This window comes from Mauremys mutica, chromosome 1 (assembly GCF_020497125.1).
Source record: "Mauremys mutica isolate MM-2020 ecotype Southern chromosome 1, ASM2049712v1, whole genome shotgun sequence".
NCBI classification, from domain to species: domain Eukaryota; kingdom Metazoa; phylum Chordata; order Testudines; family Geoemydidae; genus Mauremys; species Mauremys mutica.
In genome coordinates, this window is record NC_059072.1 from 209575237 (window position 1) to 209598435 (window position 23199).

The 23199-nt window shown below is 44.8% G+C and overlaps 1 protein-coding gene across 2 annotated transcripts in view; it reads left to right on the forward strand.

Annotated features, from left to right (window-relative positions):
• Positions 1–3980: 3980 nt before the first annotated feature.
• Positions 3981–23199, forward strand: part of EFHC2 (EF-hand domain containing 2) — an 85210-nt gene continuing 65991 nt past the window's right edge. Inside the window, exons 1-3 of one of the 2 annotated variants that reach the window (XM_045002640.1) lie at positions 3981–4143; positions 12157–12345; positions 20630–20780. In XM_045002640.1, coding sequence (XP_044858575.1) covers positions 4102–4143; positions 12157–12345; positions 20630–20780 — 382 coding nt within the window. In that variant the 5' untranslated portion in view covers positions 3981–4101. Of the gene's footprint in view, positions 4144–10748; positions 10801–12156; positions 12346–20629; positions 20781–23199 lie in introns of those variants that run through there. The other variant, XM_045002641.1, reaches the window with a different exon arrangement.

Genomic DNA, 23199 nt, shown 5'->3' on the forward strand with positions numbered 1-23199 from the left:
TGATAACTCTACTCTGTACCGTTCACTTTTTTTTAAATCATCTTAATAATGGCAGGAGTCCATGCTGATGGAAAAGCCATGCTCACTCCTGTATTTTCACACCTTTATAGAATTGTCTCTACCTAATTTAGGATAAACTTTGCAGAACTTTCTCAATTCTTTCTGAGTTGAAAACTGAGCTATTAAAAGGTATTTTACTAATGTAGTAATATCATTTCATCAGCCTATTGGTCAATATAACAAATGTCCATGAATAGTAGTTATGACATTGCACTAGTCCATTTAAGCTTTCCCTGTGGTTAACTTGTGTAGTATGGGACAGGAGTCAAGAGACTGAACAGAAAACTCTATTTTGCTCAGATATTTTAAAAGGTAGAAATAATTTCTCACCATGAATTAACAGTGAAATGTATTTGAAAGTAGAACTTTTAATTGGATTCTCTGAGCCTATTTTTGATAGCGGCCCTCTTGCTTTCAAATAGGATTTATGATGCTGGATCTTTGGAAGTGTAAAGAAACTTCTATGCTAGTTCATTAATCACAAAAAGAATAGGGGCATATTGGCATGTAAGCATTCCAAGATGCTTTGCGTCAATGTCCTCCAGACCCTCTCTTTGAAATGAAAGCTACTAACATTGAAAGTTTTGCTGCTTGAATATACACACAGTGTTTCCTGAGGACTATACAGATAAATAAAAGATAAAAACACATTGAAATGGATAGAGAAGGTACATGTATTTCATGGATGTTCTTAGAACTTCAGTCAGCACAGAAAGGGGTTAGTCATATGAGTGGTATAGGTGCTACATTCACACAATGGCCCCTTCAAAATTTTTACAGCTCTTTGCAAACCTTCTTTGAAACTAGAGGTGGTGACAAAACAGGTTATTTCCCCCAGGGAAAATTTCAACCTTTCTGCAAAAAATCAAAAACTGAAATATTTCTACCTACAACCAAAATAATTTGATTAGGAAATGCTGCCATGGGGAATGTCTGAGTTGTTGTTTGGGTGCCTCGTGTTCCCATTTTTCTTGATAGGCTGGGTTCCCTGATCAGACAATATCTCCTGTGATACCCCATGGTCTTCTTCCCTCCTGGTGAAGGGAGGCAGTGCATTATGGGAGTCTCATGATTGTGGTGCACCATGGGAACTGAAGTCTGGCTGCAGAGTTTCACCAATGGAGAATACAGATATAAAGCAACTGAACTACAGTGCCCATGAGGCACTGTGGTGGCAGAATATCAGAATAAAAAAAATTTTTTTTGGCTGAAATATTTCAGCTATTGGCCAAAAATCAAAATCTTTTTGGATTTAGGCTGTCCATTTTTTTTAATTAAAAATTGAAATCTGCTGTGGAAAGCAGAACTTTCTGCAAAAAGATTAAAAAAAAATCCAAATTTCTGTGGAAAAACAGTTTTGATGAAAAAGTTCTAGACCATCCGTATGTGAAATACAAGGACAGACAGGCCATTGAGCTGCTGCTTTTCTGGACTATGTTTTGGAAGTGCACTGAGTATCCAGAATGCCCTGAAGAGGGTGTCCTATTTACAGGAGAAAATTAAACCTCCCTTGGACACTATCAGCTTAGTTTGTGTTCAGAACCCTGCTTGCCACTACTTATAGTGAAGTTCTTGAGTAAAACATTATTATGATGTTTTTCTTTTTAATTTCAGTGAAAACAGTTTAAAAATGAAGAGTACTTGTAGCACCTTAGAGACTAACAAATTTATTTGGGCATAAGCTTTTGTGGGAGCTCCCTGGTCACTCGATTACAGACCTCAAAGTCGCAATACTCCAACAAACAAACTTCAAAAACAGACTCCAATGAGAAACTGCTCAATTGGAATTAATTTGCAAACTGGACACCATTAAATTAGGCTTGAATAAAGACTGGGAGTGGATGGGTCATTACACAAAGTAAAACTATTTCCCCATGCTATTTTCCCCCCTAGTGTTACTCACACCTTCTTGTCAACTGTTGTAAATGGCCATCCTGATAATCACTACAAAAGTTTTTTTTCTCCTGCTGCTAATAGCCCACCTTCATTGATTAGTCTCATTATAGCTGGTATGGCAACACTCATTTTTTCATGTTCTCTGTGTATATTTATCTTCCTACTGTATTTTTCACTGCATGCATCCGATGAAGTGGGTTTTAGCCCATGAAAGCTTATGCTCAAATAAATTTGTTAGTCTCTAAGGTGCCACAAGTACTCCTGTTCTTTTTGCTGATAGTATCAGAGGGGTAGCCATGTTAGTCTGGATCTGTAAAAGCAGCAAAGAGTCTTGTGGCACCTTATAGACTAACAGATGTTTGGGAGCATGAGCTTTCCTGGGTGAATACGTCGGATGCATGTAGTGGAAATTTCCAGGGGCAGGTGTGTATATATAAGCAAGCAAGAAGCAGGCTAGAGATAATGAGGTTAGTTCAATCAGGGAGGATGAGGCCGTCTTCTAGCAGCTGAGGTGTGAAAACCAAGAGAGGAGAAACTGGTTTTGTAGTTGGCAAGCCATTCACAGTCTTTGTTTAATCCTGAGCTGATGGTGTCAAATTTGCAGATGAACTGAAGCTCAGCAGTTTCTCTCTGAAGTCTGGTCCTGAAATTTTTTTGCTGCAGGATGGCCACCTTAAAATCTGCTATTGTGTGGCCAGGGAGGTTGAAGTGTTCTCTTACAGGTTTTTGTATATTGCCATTCCTAATATCTGATTTGTGTCCATTTATCCTTTTCCGTAGAGATTGTCCAGTTTGGCCGATGTACATAGCAGAGGGGCATTGCTGGCATATGATGGCGTATATTACATTGGTGGACGTGGAGGTGAATGAGCCGGTGATGGTGTGGCTGATCTGGTTATGTCCTGTGATGGTGTCGCTGGTGTAGATATGTGGGCAGAGTTGGCATCGAGGTTTGTTGCATGGATTGGTTCCTGAGCTAGAGTTACTATGGTGCGGTGTGCAGTTACTGGTGAGAATATGCTTCAGGTTGGCAGGTTGTCTGTGGGCGAGGACTGGCCTGCCACCCAAGGCCTGTGAAAGTGAGGGATCATTGTCCAGGATGGGTTGTAGATCCCTGATACATACTAACACGGCTACCATTCTGAAAAAAAGTTTAAAAATGTTTACATATTGCCATGTAATCCTGGAAATGCAAATAGCAGGGCATGGGACCAGTGCATGGGAAGCAGAAAGTGAAATCCACTGAGCTAAATTTCAGGGTCAGAACTGTGTAACATGCAAGATCAAACAAAAAAAGTAGGAGATTCTCTCTTTAGGGGGTGGGGTTTGCACCTTCCGGGGGCCACGTTGCAACCTTTTCTCCACAGCCACCAGGGCTGGACACTAAGCTCCCGTCAGAGGGAAGACAGGCGGAAATGCCGCCGTGAGCAGGGCCAGCTCCAGACCCCAGCGCGCCACGCGTGCGCTTGGGGCGGCATTTTGCCGGCAGGTGGGTCCAGCGGACCTTCCGCAGGCATGACTGCAGACGGTCCGCTGGTCCCGCGGCTCGGGTGGACCTCCCGCAGGCATGACTGCGGATACTCCACCGGAGCGGGACCAGCAAACCCTCCGCAGCTGCGGGAGGTCCACTGGAGCTGCGGGACCAGCGGACCTCCCGCAGGCAGGGTCTGCTGGTCCCGCGGCTCGGGTGCACCTCCCGCAGGCATGACTGCTTGGGGCGGCCAAATTCCTAGGGCTGCCCCTGGCTGTGATCCCCTGACTCCGGGAGCTGGCGTTTTCAGGGACGCACCCTGCCACCCGCTACAAAAACCCGGGATCCTTCCCCACGCCCCGGCCCGGGGAAGCGAAAAGCGGGAGCCCGCGCTGCGCGCTGGGGCCACACGGGCGGGGCAGCCCGCAGGCAAACGTGCAGTGACCGCCCCGAGCCTGCAGGGGGCAGCCGAGAGCAGGCGCTCCTCGGCCAGGCCCCGCCCCGAGGCCATGACACCTCCCCCTGTGATGTCAAACGCACGTCTCTAGGCAACAGAATCCCAAACAGCGCGTTCACGTTCCCTCTCCGCCTGGCCTCGCGGGGGGCGCGAGCGGCCCGTGTCCGGGCAGCAACACCAGCCCCGGAGCGGCGCCGGGCTCGAGACCGGCACGAGCATGGCGCTACCGCTCCTGCCCGGGAACTCCTTCCAGCGCAGCGTGAGTGACAGCGGCAGCCCCGCCCCCCCCCGTGCCGCCCCCTGCCCCTAACAACCCCGCCTAGCCCCTTTCTGCACCCCCTCCCCTACAGCGAGCCCCCTCCTGCCTCCCTCCCATAGCAACCCTGTGCATCGCCCCTGCCCAGCCACCCCCTGTGTCCCCCCACTGCCCCTAGTACCGCCCACCCCGCACCCCTGCATAGGTCTTTCACCCGCAACCCTGCATAGCCCCTGCCCTGCACCTACCACTCTGCATAGCCTCTGCCCTGCACCACCTAGCAACGCCTGCCCCAGAGCTCCTTGTATCTAGCAGTCCCACTCAGCCCCTTCACCTGTACTCTTTACCCATCGCACCTACCCTTCACAGAGTCCCTACCCCTGTCCCTGCAAACCTAGCCACTGCACAAGCTCCTTGCTCTGCACCAGAGCCCCGTCTGCACTGCTTCTACCTTCTGGAACCCTCACACATCTCCTTATAGCTCCTGCACCTAGCAACCCACCCTGCACCCCTCTCCTGGCACCTGCCCCATGAATCCAACAACCCCCCAGATAGTCTTTATAATTGCCCCCCACCTACCCACACACTCCCAGCTCCCCCCTTTGTTCCCCTCTATATGCTCCCAAGGTATCTTCCCCAGCATACTGCCTAATCTACCACACAGGTGTCTGATGCCTTTGTTTTCTCATGTGTGGGGAAATAGGGATAATGATACTTGGCTCCCTTGGTAAAAAGCTTTTGAGATCTACTGATGGAAAATGCTATGAAAGAGCAAGTGTTGTTGTTGCTCCCCTTCGGCGTACCTCCCAAGTGCACTCTAATGAACCCCAGGCTCCCCCAATATTCCTCCACAACATACCCTTCAGCATTATCACTTCCAGTATGCTCTCTCAATATACACAAGTATAGCTTTTGATTGAACTCAAGGTGTGATTGCTTCACCCTATCTCTCTTATACTTATCATGTTCCTAGAAACCCATACATTTGAAATGACTGTGCTTATTCCAGGGGAGAAGGGAGAGTAGGTCTAATTTTCAGAAGATTGTTCAAAAATAAATATTTATTGCTGACATCAGGCGTTGGCAATGTTTGCACCTGATGAACTGTTGCTATGCAAACAGGAAAAAGATCTTGGAGTCATCGTGGATAGTTCTCTGAAGATGTCCACGCAGTGTGCAGAGGCAGTCAAAAAAGCAAACAGGATGTTAGGAATCAGGGGCGGCTCCCGGCCCCAGCACGCCAAGCGCGTGCTTGGGGCGGCACGCCGCGGGGGGCGAGTCGCCGGGAGGGCGGCAGACAGCTCCGGTGGACCTCCCGCAGGCGTGCCTGCGGAGGGTCTGCTGGTCCTGCGGCTTCGGTGGAGCATCCGCAGGCACGCCTGCAGGAGGTCCACCGGAGCTGCGGGACCGGCGACCGGCAGAGTGCCCCCCCCCCGCGGCGTGCCGCCGTGCTTGGGGTGGCGAAATTGCTAGAGCCGCCCCTGTTAGGAATCATTAAAAAGGGGATAGAGAATAAGACTGAGAATATATTATTGCCCTTATATAAATCCATGGTACGCCCACATCTTGAATACTGTGTACAGATGTGGTCTCCTCACCTCAAAAAAGATATCCTAGCACTAGAAAAGGTTCAGAAAAGGGCAACTAAAATGATTAGGGGTTTGGAGAGGGTCCCATATGAGGAAAGATTAAAGAGGCTAGGACTCTTCAGCTTGGAAAAGAGGAGACTAAGGGGGGATATGATAGAGGTATATAAAATCATGAGTGATGTTGAGAAAGTGGATAAGGAAAAGTTACTTACTTATTCCCATAATACAAGAACTAGGGGTCACCAAATGAAATTAATAGGCAACAGGTTTAAAACAAATAAAAGGAAATTGTTCTTCACGCAGCGCACAGTCAACTTGTGGAACTCCTTACCTGAGGAGGTTGTGAAGGCTAGGACTATAACAGTGTTTAAAAGAGAACTGGATAAATTCATGGTGGTTAAGTCCATAAATGGCTATTAGCCAGGATGGGTAAAGAATGGTGTCCCTAGCCTCTATTCATCAGAGGATGGAGATGGATGGCAGGAGAGAGATCACTTGATCATTGCCGGTTAGGTTCACTCCCTCTGGGGCACCTGGCATTGGCCACTGTTGGTAGACAGATACTGGGCTAGATGGACCTTTGGTCTGACCCGGTACGGCCATTCTTATGTTATGTTCTTATGGTCTAGCAGCAAGTGTAGATGAGGACAAACACAACATGTCCTTGTCTATACTTGCAGGTAAATCATGTTTCAGCTGTACCTGTTGTCAGCAATAGTTATTTTTCTCTTTTGTATATGAGGCTTTGCTTCCAATACACTTGTCCTTTCTGGCCTTGTCTGCACTGGAGAATTATATAGTATGTGATTAAAATATTAGTCTTGGCCCACATGTAAGTGCTATACTAGCGTCCACACTACCAATAATATTTCACTTGCACTTATCTCTGCATCCACACAGAACTGTAAAATAAGCACATTGCCCTCAGGAGTCAGTGATGGGAGGACTAATTGTCATATACAAACTAGTTTTAGTGTTTCTCATGTTCATGAACACTGTAATATTGAAAGCTAGCATTGACTCAGAATAACTTTATTTAGACTTGCTTATAGTAGGGCAAACAAAAAAAATATATAAAGCATGCCTTTAAAACATTTGTAGCAAATCTGGGACTTTCCGGAGGTGGGTGGGAGGGGGGAACTGACCTCTAGTGCATCAAAAAAAAATCTCCAATATAGGTACATTGTGGGTGCTTTTTTCTGCTTCCATTGAAGTCAATGGCAAGACTCCTATTGAATTATTTGGCAGCAGGATTGGGCTCCACAATAGTTGTCACAAGCAGAGTTAACTTAAATTCTGGAGTTTGTCACCTTCTCATTATACATTTATTGAGCAAAAGTAAAATAGTGTTACATTTATAACATTTCTTCTTTTTGAGGGCTTAAGTCAAAAGTGAACATATTTAGCAAGTAAGGAAGAACTGAGTAATCAACCAGTAGTTTTTAGGACAGTTTGAACTTTGCTTATTTATGTAACAAAGGAAAATGGAGAGACAAATACACGGTTTTAAAAAAAACCAAACAAATCAAAACCAGGACAGTTCAGGGATAAACAAAGTTAAGAATGATAATACATCATTCATAGCTGACAACAGCATTCTTTATATAGTTCCATAAGTATTCATGGCTGTTCGTAAATATGTAGAAGGACAAGGTTCTTACCATGAACTCTAAAATAAAAGAAAATAGAGTTTAGGCAGCCACCACTTTTTCAAATCTGCCCTTTAAGGATGGGGAAATTTAAATAATAAATTTGCTGAATAGTACAAATATTATCAAATATTTTTGAATATCAGTAGGTAAATACTTGGAAGTGAGTGTGACAAAATGAAGTTCAGGTTCAAAGGCGAGAGAGAGAGAGTTAAATCTTCCTTAGAATATTCTACTCAGTCATGTGGCCTCATTCATCTATTTTGTAATCATTCTTCAGATATTTTGGGTGCTGGTTGTTATTGCTAGCTTGTGCTGGTCACAGTGCCCTTTTCTCGGAGAAGACTAGGAGGTGTACTATATACAGACTAACAAAGAGGTTTGGACCATTCCCGCCACCGCTGCCTTCCCTTCTCTTATCTTCACCATGAGCGCAACAGGTGCAGAGCAGCAGCAGCGTTCTGGATGTTTGTGGAGGTCACTGCTTTTATATACTGGAAAAAACAAAAGCCACACTGGTTACTACTAGGAGCACTGTCACCAGTGCCTCCTCTTTTGTGGAGAAATCTAGTTCCAGCAATAGCACCTACAAAGCAAGAAGGACTAGTGGCCTTGGCATTGCTACTCCTGTTAGCTCTTAGCTTATTTTTCCCCCTGCTGTTACTTCCATCATTGCGCTTCCTGTTGCTGGTGTCATCACTACTACAACGACCATTCTTTTCTGTTCCCACTGCTACCAATATGTCAGTTACTATGCCTATGTGAAGGGCAAGAAGAAGTGTGGATGGAGAGGTGAAAGTACCCATTTTATTTGATTTGTACATGCCTAATCAGGAAATTTGCCTAACTGGGATGTCTCTCAGGGGTCCTGGTTGAACTTTGTGATAATTTATGGCAATTATTCTAGCTCAGTGGAGATGATATTTTTGTTAAAATTGGAGCTTTCATGATGCTTAGGTCTTTGTGTATGTCTCAGACTTATTCTGGTTCTGTATTTGTCAACATTTATCTACCAGCAGCATTCAGTCTCTCCTTAGCTATGATACATCCAGAAAGGTTTAATTTCTGCTTGTTTCCTCTTTCCATATCAACTGTACACAATAGACTGCTAAGATGGACATCTCACAGCTACCCTGTTGCTGGCACTTGGTAGGTAGCAGTCTCTGTCCCTGTTCTACTGTAAATAGTGCCTCCTCCCAACTTGGCAGCTTCCTGGAAAACAGTATTACTACTGAAATGGTTTATTCTGTTAGTGGCCATTCTACTTAATTGGGACCGATGTCTAACCATTTGGGCATCCCAGTTAATTAGACTCAAGGGTTATATATAAATCCTTTTATATACACCTTATAAATACCTATAGATTTTACTGTACCCTAATGCTTCCTTTTCACTGGATGAAACAGCAGAACTAATATAAACAGTGCAAGTTTTGATGTTCCATTTGCTGCAGAGCGTAGGATGCTTTCTGGTAGAAATGGATCAGGAGGCATCGGAAGTTTGAAAAATTTACTGCTTGCAAAGGGAAAAGGGAGGTACTCTTTTCCCTGCCCCCTCCTTCTTCTGCTTTTTCTTTTAAGGCACTTATCATGCTCCACTGAAAAACAGAGAAAACTATATTGTGCAGTTCCATTTTCCTGATCCTGCTAAGGAGGCCAGGATTAATTAAGAACCAATGGTGTCTTAGTAGTAGTTACAGCAACAGGACAAGTAAGCACAGCTTCAGGAGCAGGAAGTCTCAAAGGCCAACTAGCATTGCTATTGTTAATGTGGTGGTTGATTTTAATCCATGTAGAATGGCAGTATTTTGAGCTTCATATAGTCAGTGCCACACAAGCTGTAGGCCTTCACTTTAGGAATGCTGTTTGCTGGGACAGAAACTTGTGAAGCCTGACAACTATGATCCATCTGTTGAATCATCTCTGTAATGGATGTCCCAATTTAGAGCATGAGAGGTATGCCCAAGTAGAGCAGAAAGAATGCACAAGCTGTTTCGAGTCCAGAATGGGTAAGGAAAGTGATGCGGTGGCATGCCTGGCACTATCTCCCTCTTCCTCCTCTGTCATCCTACTCTCCTGCTGTTAGTACTGTCCCATCTGCCTCCGCTCAAGGTAGCAGTACCATCACTTGTATTCTCCATTCTCTTCTCCACTGGGGCTAAGGGCAAAAAAAAATCCCAACCTAGCACATTCATGTGGTAGCAACATGAATGCCTATTATTGTTCCAGTCATGCAGTGCTTTAAAACCAAGATCAAGCACAGCTCCTCTCACCCCACCATGCAGCAGATCACACAGCTGAGATGATGACAGTGGGCATGCAGCCCTTTAAATTAGTGGGGTGAAGGGGAGAATGCTGGCTTTTAGCTGACCAATGGATTTTTGTTCAAAAAGTTTGAGATCCTGTTGAGATGCACCTTTTCTCAAACAGTTCTGCCTGGTACTTCTCAGAAGATCTGAAAGTACAGACCTTAGAAGAAGGTGGCTGTGGGGGAAGGTCTCATCTTCTGTGCCACTAATGTTTGGAACAGCTCAAATTCCATGCATGCACCTCTGACTTCAACAGCTTACTGGAATTACCCTCAACGATGCTAATGTTGCTATTGTTACCACGACAATTGCTGCCTCATGTATTCTCTGCTACTTCTCCAATGTTGCCAACCTCGAGATCACAAGTTGCCCCCCCATCATGAAATTAAAAAAAAAAAAGATTACATTGTGTAAGGAGAATTTTGGGCTGTCTTTTGATTTTTGAGCACCCCCCGCCCATCCCCATGACAATTAGTGCTGCCCACTCTTCCACATGTGCTGGGTAAGGGGATGTTGGTCCCTGCTGCAGGAGCTCTCACCTCCACATCTGCATAGCCCCCACCCAGCGATTAATCCTGTCCCCCCCCCCCAGCCTCACCTCTGTTCCTTCTCTTCATTCCCCTTTTCCAGGCCTGCGGGGCAGGGGCCCTCTCTCCCTTCCAGGCTGTTGGGGTTCGTCCAGGGACTCTTCCCACCCCTCTGCCCCTTCCCAGGCTGGGTGCTGCAGGGGGAGGGGGAGGATCAGGGGATAGTCTGCAGGAAATCTTGGATGGTACATGGCTAGAAAATGGTCAACTTAAATTTGGCTTCTTTGTTATAGCTGTAAGGTCTAACATGGTGAGAGAAATTGCCAATAGATATTGTGGCAACTTCTGTTGCTTTGCTCATCCCTCAGTTTCCTGGTCATCCATTATTTCCGGAGAGAACCTGAATGTCAGAGTCACGTAATTGCCACCGTGTACACCACAGGTATTCACTTCCAGTGTTTGGTCAAAGCAACCAACAAACTATATGTGTAAAGAGACCTTTGTTCTTTTCTTCCTTTCTTCCTTAAAGGAACTTGCTGGCAAATACACACTGTTTGAAAAGTTTATTGTTCACAGAACCTTTTAAGGTTAGTTTGCTTCTAATAATGATTCTGCATATAACCATTTTTAAGTGTTCTTTATGTAGAACCCTCTACGATTTTGCAGCAGACAGTGGAAGATTCTTGATGGATTTAATTATTGGGCCATTTGGTTTTCATATAAAAAGTTACATTTCCGGAAGAATTTGTATGGGAGCAAATCTTGATCACTTAACTTAACAATTTAAGACACAACTAACCAAAATAAAAACCAGACAGAACAACAGGAAAACTTTCTCAGGACAGGCTTGAGATACACAACACCTGGTTCTGAGAGCTGTTTTCCTTTACCTAGATAAAATACTTCCCTCATTTATTGGCCACGCTTTTGACAGCTGCCTTTTTCTCCCAGCTATTGCTTCAGTAATAGATGGGGAAAAAATAAGAAATATTAGATGTGCCAAAAGTGGTGCTATTCTGTAGAGCCCTTTGGTATAAATCAGCAATTTCTGTCTGCAAATTTCTCTTTTTAAATTCAGCTTTATTATATTTATTTCCCATTTGAACTCAAATGTAGAAAGCTTTCTCCTGCTCTGTACCCCCCATACCACCTCTCTCAGTTTGGTGAGGAGCTGCTACGGTAATAAAATAAGGAAACGGAACAAGAGAGCAGTTGACCAGCATCAGAAAAAAAAAAGACGGAAAACAAAAGTAGGAACCCCCCAGTCCCAAACCTTTTACACATAAATTGCCATACAGGATCAGACCTGTGGTCCACCTGGTCTAGTGTCCCATCCCTGAAGGTAACCAGCATCAGATGCTTCAGAAGAAGATGCACTGTGTTATAAAGTAGCACTTCTTTAGTTGCTTTCATTCCTGGACCATGAACGTGCTCCTTATACTCTTAAACAACACTTCACTTCTCACTGAACATATGGGCGTACATTCCTATTGCCAGAGGCAGGGACAGAACGGAAAGGAGAGATCTATTCACCCTTCTACAGGCATAGGGGAAACTGCACACAAGAAGATGAGGGCGGACCAGTGGAGTAATTTTTGTCCAACAGTTGGATGGAACAAGGAGCTCGTTCCACAGATGAGCACAATTCCCTCTCCCTAAATCCCCTCACCAGTACTATGTCCTACATTTATACCATAAAAGTTTGTGTGTGTGTGCGCTCAAATATATCAAGGATACAAATATCCCTATCTGTAAGATGGGAATTGAGAGTTGATCGGCTGGATTGGTTCACTCAACTGGCAGCATTCTGGTTATGATATATTTTTAGAATTTCCATTTATGTTAAAATTAATTTGAGGGAAGTTTTTAAGCTGTTGATTTGAATACATCGTTTTATGATAATTTAATAATGCCTTATTCTCTTTTTTCCAATCTGTTTACAGCTAGGGAAAGAAAAGTTCCATAAATCTCAGCATTGGGGTTATTGCAATAAAATTGCTATGTTGGTGGCAGAAGATAAACCTGGAATAGGAGGTGAACCTTTGCATGGACAAAAGCTGAAACCTAAATATAGTGTGTTTCCTAGAGGTGTGGGAAGTGATGCTCCTTCATGGGTAGCATTTGATAAACAGGTATGTAGAAGCTGATCTCTGTTATAAAAGTGTTTTTACAGATGGTTAATTTATGCTAAAAAAGTATAAGATAGGTAGAACCCAGTTAAAGAAAAATAAAATATTTTCTGTGCAGCAATGGTTAACATTTATTTTTCCATAGTATTAAGTATAGCTACACTGATCTATATACTAACTGCAACTGTCTAAATAGTCCACCACAAAGCTCCTAACTGGGGATTGGAGGGTATAGTGTGACTTCTGGAGGAGATAAAGTATAAGGATGGACAATGATATATTTCTTTTTAGTGAAATATATGGGGACTAAGAAATTATCTGGTTATCTTAAAAAACATCAGTGGAGCTCATATATGAAGAGTTACAAGATGTAATTGGTAACTTCTATCCCTGTCCAGCGGTGAGCTGTGTGTGGCTGAGAGACCCACTGGAACAGGGTTGAGGCTCTGATTCTACAAAGTAATCTGCCCATCTAGACCTTTATGCCTGTGCGAAGCCCCATTGGGACTCCAGATGGGTGTAAGGGTCTGGTTGGATTGATTCCCTTTGTAGGTTTTAGGATTTAAACTATTATTTTTGCTTTTGTTTTGTAACGGAGTAGTGACATCCTTCAAATTAGCAAGTTATTGAAAAACTGTAATATCTGACAGTGTTACAAAATCAAACTATCATTACGTTTGATGTTTAAAGTTATGTTATGTTATGTTAAAGTTAGGTTCTGGTGACAAAGATCATTTTGCCTCTTTTTAAAACAAATTGCACAGAAATATTATGTGACAAAACTATTGTGGTGGGTAAGTATTTGGAGGAATTTCTAATCTCTCAATTTCTGCTTTAAAATAAATCATACCAGTAAGTACAGTTAAAACACACATTCATCTTTTTGGTCAGCCAGCATCAATTATAAATTCATACAGGAGCTCATCCTCCAAACACATACAAAAACAACTTTATTCTCATTAGCTATTCCTTTGAAGTCAATAGCACTGCTCGCAAGTAAACGTACTAATATGTAGAAGTGTCTGTTGGTTCCTTAGTTTGTGAAAGTAGTAAGGCCTCAGTCAATCCTGCAGACACCTATGCACATACTTAACTTAGTGCATGTGAGTTGTCCAAATGATTTTACTGGTACTACACACGTGTGTATTTATGCAGGCTTGAGACCCAAGTATATGAAATAAGTCTGTAAACTACATATTACCCTGCATGTGAGCTACAGTGCGAACACTGCACCATTTTCAGACTTGTGGTTAAATAAACTAGATAAACTATTTACATTTTGACTTTTAATTTTTTGGTTTAAAATTATTCCGCTTTTGCCCATTTCTTCTTGTTTAGTAGCTTTCCTCAAGATCTAATAAGAAAGAAGAGAATGCGTAGTACTTCATTTAACTAATTGAATAGTGAAGAAACAGTTTTTTGTAGTTTTCAACATTCAGTAGGAAGTAAGAGATTAAGTGTTCACATAAATGGGGTAAGAGTTCACAAATGAGACATTTTGTGCTTGAAACATTACTCATAATTTGTCCATCTAACTATACTATCAGGTAGGCCAAACTAAATGATGTTTCCAGGTGCCCCACAGAGTTTGTCGAATCTCTGTTCCTGTTTGTTGTTGTTGTTTTTTGGTATAAAACTTTTATTAGTTTTTATTAACTTTTATTAAAAGAGGACAGATACTCCCTAAATTCATATATTAAACATGAGTCTGCTGTTATATTGCTATCAGGAATGTAAAATTCCCCAAAGCTGAGGGATTTGGAAAGGCAGATGTGTATTATCCTCCCTTTTACTTTGGTATTGTCACAGCCAGGTCATGCGCAGCCAGACCTAGTAGTCAGAGCCAGAGTCCACAGTCGTGAGACAGGAGTTAGCTGGGTCAGGATACCATAAGATCTGAGGTAAGAGACAAACTGGAGGTTAGAGCCATAAGGCAGGAACTAAAGTCAGGCCGGGTCAGGATCCCAGGGAGTTAGAGGCAGGAACCACAAGTCTGATACCAAGAGTCAAGCTGGCTCAGGCTGCCAGGAAATCAAGCCAGGGTGGTAGGCGCAGAAGGCACACAGTCCAGAGAAAGGTGAACCCAGTTCCGACAGCTTCCTGTTCCTGCTGCTGACTTAAGGCCAGCGGGCCAATCGGCCCTCTGGGTTGGAGCCTCATAGTGGGGCTGGGCTTCATCGCTCCCAGGTAAGCTGTTGCCCTCAGGCTGCCAAGTGGAGGGTAGAGCATGACTTCTCCCATAAACCTTGCAAAGACCCTGGGGTCAGGACAGATATTATCAGTTGTACGTTTCCATTTCTTAGTTACTAGCAAAATGCTTTGCTTAAGCACAGTACATTAAGTAAACTGAAACTGCATCCTAGTTAAGGGGTAAAATAGCATATGTGTCACTGAGTATGAATTTCATGCTGCAACTGCAGATTTGTAGTTCACTTTTATAGCTATTGTATGTATCACTGTGATAGATTGACTACCAAAATATTTTAAGACCTTTAATATCCAATAGAAAAAATTAGTTATTTGATTTGTCACCCTAAATTGTGTTTATTGTTAAAGCGCTTATGTGACTTTTTTTTTTGATTAAAACATAACTTGTCATTTTTCAGTTTAAGGCAATCTCCTTTTCTCTTCCCCTCTACCCTCCTTTCTAAATGATTTTGCATTATTGAAATGGATGACTTAGCAATTGCATATATTTCAGTCTTACAAAGCATAAGCATATTCATATACAAGGGTATAAAGAGAAACAATGTTTGTGGAGCAAAAAGCTTAATTGATCAAACTATTCTAACAAAGTAAAAAAGCAATTGGGCATATGCGTACAATAAGGAATCATTATTTAGGACCTGATCTTGCATAGAGGTCCTTGCATGTGGGGTCTTCCATCTAGACGGATTCCCAGGGCGGGTCAGTGAGATTCCATTTGGGCACAAGGGACCAACTGCATGGATTCCTGTGCGGATCAGGGCATTAATGTGTAGAGGTGTGTCAGCACATAATGCATCCCATTATTATGGGGCCATGACTGTGCTCCAGAGGTAGGCTTGCAAATAATCTCATTATAAACCCTATACTTAGCCTAATCACATCTGTTTAATCAAGAAGCTGAAAATTTGACATGCTTACTTTATGGCAAGAGGAGTTTATTTTGCCAAGTTTGGAGGGTCTAGATAAAACTGGTTTTCAGTAAGAAGCAAGTAAAAATTCCCCCTACTTTTATAATATAATAAAAATAACTAATACTTTTTGGAGTGCATGTAATGGAAATATTGACTTAGTTTTGCTCCTCCCTGGAACAATGACGCTCCTGGGGGTTGGTAGTGGAATGTCTCCTTTGAGCACTTGCAAGCTCTGAGAAGAAGGGCGCTCTGTGGAAATGTGCTGTCCAGACCGGGGGGTGGGGGAGGAGGGAGTGGATGAAATCTCTCTTCTGTTCTCCATGCTGATGTGTCTGAAGCACCACACCTCCAAAAGTCTCCTCATTTAAGAAGCAACTTTGTCTCAACAGGACTCCTCCCCAAAAGGCAGATGATTTTTTATGTACAGCACTCCTGGAGGATTCGGCAAGTAAAGGCAGAATCTATCTTTGCCCTATGCTGTTACCAACCTTTCCTGCTTTAGCCCTAGTTAATGGAACATTGTACGACTTACAGGAAAAAATAGAAAATGATGGAACCATGACTTCAAAGAGTCCCATGACAGAAGTACTTTTCTACTAAATGTACGAGACAAGGGTTTTTCTGGCACACAGAACACACTACTGTGTAAAGAACTGAATGGGATGGAAGGACATACCAGCCACTGGCAGCCTCATGGTCCAGGTGCCCTGCACAATCAACTTGGTTCCAGCTTTATTTAAGTGGACTTACAAGCACTGGTTTTCTAGAGAAGCTTGAGTGGAGGTGGGAATAACCGAGGCAGAGAAGCTTGAAGGCTTGGAAAGGGATAGGTTCTGGAGGGCTGTAGGGAATGTCAGGAATGAAGTTGTGGGATGACACTTCCCCCAGGGAGAGGAAAGAGAGGATGGGGGAATAGTATTCACCCAAACCATTCTCTGGTTCTTACCTCGCCCTCTTCCCTCCTTGGAGGAATTCTCATTCATCATTTAACATGCCTTCTTTGAGATGCTAGCTATACATATGTCAGGCTGCCCAGTCACCTCCAATGGTTATTCTTGCTACCAGAGATAAGATTTAAGCTTCTACAGAATTAAAAATACCGTATATACTCGTTCATAAGTCAAATATTTTTGGTAAAAAAGTGACTCATCAAAGAGCAGGAATCGGCTTATAAATGGGTCTACACCATAATTTGATGATTTTAAACTCTATGGAATCATTGAATTGAATATCTAATACATTGTCATTTTGTTTACCTGGAGTGTCTGCAGGCATGGAGCCCCTCAGCTCCCATTGTCTGGGAACAGTGAACCGCGGCCACAGGGAGCTGAGGAGCTCCATGCCTGCAGACGCTTCAGGTAAACAAAACATCCCGACCCACCAGCGGCATACCCTGACAGGCCTGGAGCCAAAGTTTGCCAACCCATTTATTGATGTCAATCTGCAGCCTTTTAAAGTTGCAAAGGCTTTGTTTAGTGGACTAGATTGGCTTGAAAGGAATACTAAAAGAGCAGTGCTGCAGATCTGCATGACATTTGACCCATGCATTTCACAAAATGCTATGTCTTACAAGCCAGACGGAAAAATACAATGAACGACAGTACTATAGTGTCGGTCTGCTACTGTGTAATTTGATCTCTTCATGCATTTCTACCAATGGACCTCATAAGTCTGAAGCCAATATGAAAATATAATGTGCAGAATAGATGGAATCTCTAATAAAATTGAAATAGCCTGTTATCCACACAGACATGCCAATCTACAGGGCTGCTTTGAAATAAACAAAGAACAATAATAATGTGACAGTGATAAAGCAGGTGACATTCCTATATGAAGTCCTACAAAATCTATAACTACAATAATAATAATCTATTTTCATACTAGTATTTAAAATGAATGGTGAAATCAAAAGAAAACGGTCTGCTTATCACGCAGCGTTCAAACTTAAAGTTGTTGAATATGCAGAAGCAAACAATAATTGCGCTGCTGCTCGTGAATTCTGTATCAATGAGAAGCAAGTAAGAGAATGGCGAAAAAATAAAACAACACTAAAAGACATGCCAAGAAGCAAGAAAAAATGTCCAACGAGGTGCGCTTCATTTCCTGAGCTGGAGAAAGATCTCAGCAATTGGGTTGTTGAATGTTGACAAAATGGGTACATTGTCATTAGAACTGGAATTCATCTGTATGATCTGCAAATGTTGAAAGACGACAAATACAAGTCAGTAAAGCCATCAGTGTTTGTCGCTTCAGCGGGTTGGTGTACTCGCATCATGAGCCGTCATGGTTTCTGTCTTGGTCAGCGAACAAAGATAGCGCAAAAGCTGCCGAGAGATCTGGAATTAAAAATTGAATCTTTCTAAAGGTTTATTATAAAATATCGAAAGGAATATGCATTTGAATGGTCACAGATAAGAAATATGGATGAAACACCGATGACATTCGATTTCCTGAGCAACAGAATGGTAACCGGTGATGGTGAAAAAACAGTTTTAACTAAAACCACTGGCCATGAAAAAATCCATTTTACGGTGGTTTTATCATGTTTGGCAAATGGATCAAATCTCCCTCCTGTTGTTGTTTTTTTAAAAGAAAAACCTTGCCTAAAAACATGAAATTTCCTGCTGGTGTCATCGTACGTGCACACGAAAAGGGATGGATGGATGAAAGTGGGACTATTGAATGGCTGGAAAAAGTGTGGAATAAGAGACCAGGAGCACTTTTCAAGAAACCTGCTATGTTCGTTTGGGACATGTTCAGGGCACACAAGACGGATGAGGTGAAAAATGTGGCCAAAAATATGAAAACTACTTTGGCTGTAATACCTGGAGGCTTAACTTCAGTTCTACAACCGCTTGATGTCTGCCTGAACAAACCCTTTCAAGACAGGCTACGCAAAATGTGGTCTGAACGGATGTGGTCAGGCATGGCGAAGTTGACAAAAGGCGGGAATCTTATGAAGCCCGAAATCAATCTGGTCGCCCAGTGGATCAAGGATGCGTGGATGTCCATTCCTTCAGAAATGATAGAAAAATCATTTAGGAAATGCTGTATCAGCAATGCACTCGACAGGTCAGAAGATGATGCCATATTTGATGATGACAGAACAGAGGCTGATGATGAGAAGGAATCTGAGTCTGAAGACGACACTTCTGACATCTACGATGACAATGCAGGTGCAGCTGTGACTGAAGCTGAGTTTAATGAACTGTTTGGTGAATCAGAGACTGATTCAGACTTTGAAGGATTTAAAGACTTTTTAGTGTCTCATATTGTTCTAAGTTACTTGTTTTAAATATCCATTTACTGATTTTAAATATTGACTGTAATTTTGAAGGTGAATACATATGTGTTTAGTCAGGGGCGGCTCTAGGAATTTGGCCGCCCCAAGCAGGGCGGCACGCCGCCGGGGGCGCACTGCCGGTTGCCGGTCCCATGGCTCCGGGGGACCTCTTGCAGACGTGCCTGCAGAGGGTCCGCTGGTCCCGCGGCTCCGGTGGAGCATCAGCAGTCATGCCTGCGGGAGGTCCACCTGAGCCACGGGACCAGCGGACCCTCCGCAGTCATGCCTGCGGGAGGTCTACCTGAGCCGCGGGACCAGCGGACCCTCCGCAGTCATGCCTGCGGGAGGTCCACCCGAGCCACCGGACCAGTGGACCCTCCGCAGTCATGCCTGCGGGAGGACCACCCGAGCCGCCGGACCAGCGGACCCTCCGCAGTCATGCCTGCGGGAGGTCCGCTGGTCCCACGGCTCCGGTGGACCTCCCGCAGGCATGACTGCGGAAGGTCAGCCGGAGCCGCCTGCCGCCCTCCCGGCAAAATGCCGCCCCAAGCGCGCGCTTGGCGCGCTGGGGTCTGGAGCCGGCCCTGTGTTCAGTTATTTTAACAGTTTTTTTTGTTAGATTACATTAAAATAATTCTAGCAAAACTTTTGAGTGTTTCTTGTGATGCCAGCTTTTAAAATATAGCAGGGGTTGGCAAGCTTTGGCTCCTGGTCCGTCAGGGTAAGCTGCTGGCAGGTCGGGACATTTTGTTTACTTGGAGCGTCTGCAGGCACAGAGCCCCTCAGCTCCCAGTGGCTGCGGTTTGGAGCAAAAAGTACTTTGATAGTCTCTGATGGAAATGCTAAAGAAAGGCAAAGTATTTTACATAGAGAATTTTGACATCTTTTAAAAATTTCCAAGCCTACTTCTGTCAGACACCCATCAGTACCTGTATGGCATGAAGAATGGATAGCTAGAATCTTTCTTCCATGGTCAATTTTATCTATGGAATCCAGATTAAAAATACATTCTTTCATTATGTAAATCTTGAAACTATAATGATTATGAAAGAGGTACTAATTAGCACTGGTTTGAGCCGGACATGGTAGGGAAAAGTATGCAAGTTTCCGTAGTGTTTTCTTGCCTGTGTGTGCTATGCCTACTTTCCTGTTGGTTTATATACAAATATTTTTTACAATGTTCCCCAAGCTTGACCTCATGAATAAAGACAATAAATGGTGTCAAATTGTTTAGTAGTTTTGCTATGTGCACAAATGAGTATTAATATGCAAGAGCAAAACTCACTAGTACATGTAACCATATGGAAGATGTCAGGGTCTCTAGAGGTGAAAGCTGCTGTAGTAAACTATTGAGCAGTGCACCCACAAACATTTTTTCTAGGATTACTACTACTGTAAGTTATAGTAAGGGAGGATCTAGATTTGTGTTTGGGGAGGCCAGCCCCAGCCTTTCCTGATATTCACACACTCACTGAAACACACCACCAGGTAAGTTTTGAAGTAATTGTTTTGTATAGCCCTAAATGGCACCCAGTTATAGGAAGCTGATATGGGCCTTCTCTGTGACAGTAGCCTGCTGATAGCTTAATAGTAGATTTTTTTTTTTTAAATTTAATTTAATTTTTTTTTAACTGGAGTCTTCCTTCTCTACTCAGATGTAGTGATAAAAATGCCAGCCAAAAGAATATAAAAATATGCAATTTCATGTGGATTCCTATTCTTATATTTCTGAAAAGTAAATCTACTTGCTGAAATCCACACATTTGTTATCTTTATAATTAATTGTGCATCTGTACAAATTCCCTTTATTGACATCTTTTTTATTGTAAACACACTGGATGAAGACTTTGCTTCTTTATATTTCTTTATTTATGCTTTTTTGTAGGTATTGTCTTTTGATGCCTATTTTGATGAAGAAGTGCCTGAAAAAAATCAAGAGCTATATAGAATAAGACATTGTAAAATTTACTTCTATCTTGAAGATGACACAATTCAAGTGGTTGAACCCCAAGTCAAAAATAGTGGAATACCACAAGGTACCTATTTATAATAGACCTTCCTTTGTTTCTTCACCTCTGATCTTTTCCTTATTGAAGTCTTTCTCCATCTAAAAGGATACCTAAAGCATCTGCTTACATAGGCCTATTCTACGCTACAAAGTTTTGCCAGCATAATTATGAATTATTTAAGCTTAGTACCAATGTGGACACAAGAACAAATGGATATAAACTGGATACTAGGAAGTTTAGACTTGAAATTAGACGAAGGTTTCTAACCATTAGAGGAGTGAAGTTCTGGAACTGCCTTCCAAGGGGAGTAGTGGGGGCAAAAGACATATCTGGCTTTAAGACTAAGCTTGATAAGTTTATGGAGGGGATGGTATCATGGGATAGCCTAATTTTGGCAATTAATTTGGCAATTGATCTTTGATTATCAGCAGGTAAGTATGCCCAGTGGTTTGTGATGGGATGTTAGATGGGATCTGAGTTACTACAGAGAATTATTTCGTGGGTGCTGGCTGGTGAGTCTTGCCCACATGCTCAGGGTTTAACTGATCGCCATATTTGGGGTTGGGAAGGAATTTTCTTCCAGGGCAGATTGGCAGAGGCCCTGGAGGGTTTTCGTCTTCCTCTGCAGCATGGGGCACGGGTCACTTTCTGGAGGATTCTCTGCAGCTTGAGGTCTTCAAACCACAATTTGAGGACTTCAGTAACTCAGACATAGGTTAGGGGTTTGTTATTGAAGTGGATGGGTGATTCTGTGGCCTGCATTGTGCAGGAGGTCAGATTAGATGATCATAATGGTCCCTTCTGACCTTAAAGTCTATGAATCTATGAGTGTGAAAAAAGATCACATCCCCCTAGCTGACATAGCTGTCCTGACAAAACCCTCCTGCTGTCTTGGCAGCGGAATGCTTCTGTCAGGATAGTTAATGTTTGTGAAGATGGTTCTGGGAGAAGAACTTGTGGTGGCTTATGCCACATCTATACTAGGGGGCTCTGCTGGCCTAGCTATGCTGGCCAAGTCTTTGTAATGTAGACAAGTCCATAGTGTAGCTAATTTTGAGTACAAATCTATGACAAAGAGTATAGATAGAATTCTTTTTCTTGCCATGGCCATTAATGAGTACTTCCTCACAGGCTTCAGTTTAGAGCAGGGGTCTCAAACATGCGGCCCGCGGAGCTCTTCCCTGCGGCCCGTGGAGCTCCCCAGGGCCGCCCAGAGGGGGGGGCAAAGGGGGCAATTTGCCCTGGGCCCCGGGCTCCGCAGGGGCCCCCAAGAGAAAAGCGGAGGCTCCCGCCTCCGCCCCTCTCCTGGAGCCTCGGCGCATAGAGCGCCGAGTCTCTGTCCAAGCGCCTGAGCCCCGCCCCGATCCGCGCCACGTGGGGAGGGGGTGGGGCTGGGAGCTCTGGGCTGAGCGCTGCGCTCGGCGTGGAGCTCACAGCCCCGCCCCCTCACCACGCGGCTCTGAGCGGGACGAAGCTCAGGCCTCGCCGGAGACGCGCTCGGGTAAGGGGGGGGAAGCGGGAGCCGCCGGGGCCGGGCCGGGGCCTGGGTGGGAAGCGGGACCCGCCGGGGCCGGGGCCGGGCCGTGGGGGGGGAAGGGAAGCGGGACCCGCCGGGGCCGGGCCGTGGGGGGGGGGGAAGGGAAGCGAGACCCGCCGGGCCGGGCCGGGCCGTGGGGGAGGGACGCGAGACCCGCCGGGGCCGGGCCGGGCCGGGGGGGGGAAGGGAAGCGAGACCCGCGCCGGGCCGGGCCGGGGGTGGGGAAGGGCCGCAAGACCCGCCGGGGCCGGGCCGGATCGGGCCGGGGGGGGGGGAAGGGAAGCGAGACCCGCCGGGCCGGGGGCGGGGAAGGGAAGCGAGACCCGCCGGGCCGGGCCGGGGGTGGGGAAGGGAAGCGAGACCCGCCGGGGCCGGGCCGGGCCGTGGGGGAGGGAAGCGGGACCGGCCGGGGCCGGGGTGGGAAGCGGGACCGGCTGGGGTGGGGAAAAGAGGGACCTGCTGCCGCCGAAGCGCAGCCCGGTCTTCGGCGGTGGGGGGCCCCTTCTGTTCCGGGACCCGCCGCCTAAGTGCCCCGCCGCCAAGCCACCAAACAGCTGTTGGTGGCGCTTAGCACTTTCCAGGAGGGAGGGGGGAGGAGCAGGGAGCCGCGCGCTTAGGGGAGGAGGTGGAGAAGAGACAGGGCAGGGGCGGGGCCTCATGGAAGGGGTGGATTGGGGGTGGGGCCAGGGGCAGCAAGGGGGCGTGTCAGTGATGCGGCCCTCGGGCCAATGCACTAGTCCTCATGCGGCCCTCGGGGTCATTTGAGTTTGAGACCCCTGGTTTAGAGGATCCAGACCTAGTAGACGAACCTCCTGTTTTTGAAAGAACATTCTGTGACCAAGCTGCTGGGCAAAGTCCCTATTTTTACACAGCTGTGATTGAAATTACATGATTATGGGTCTGTCAGCA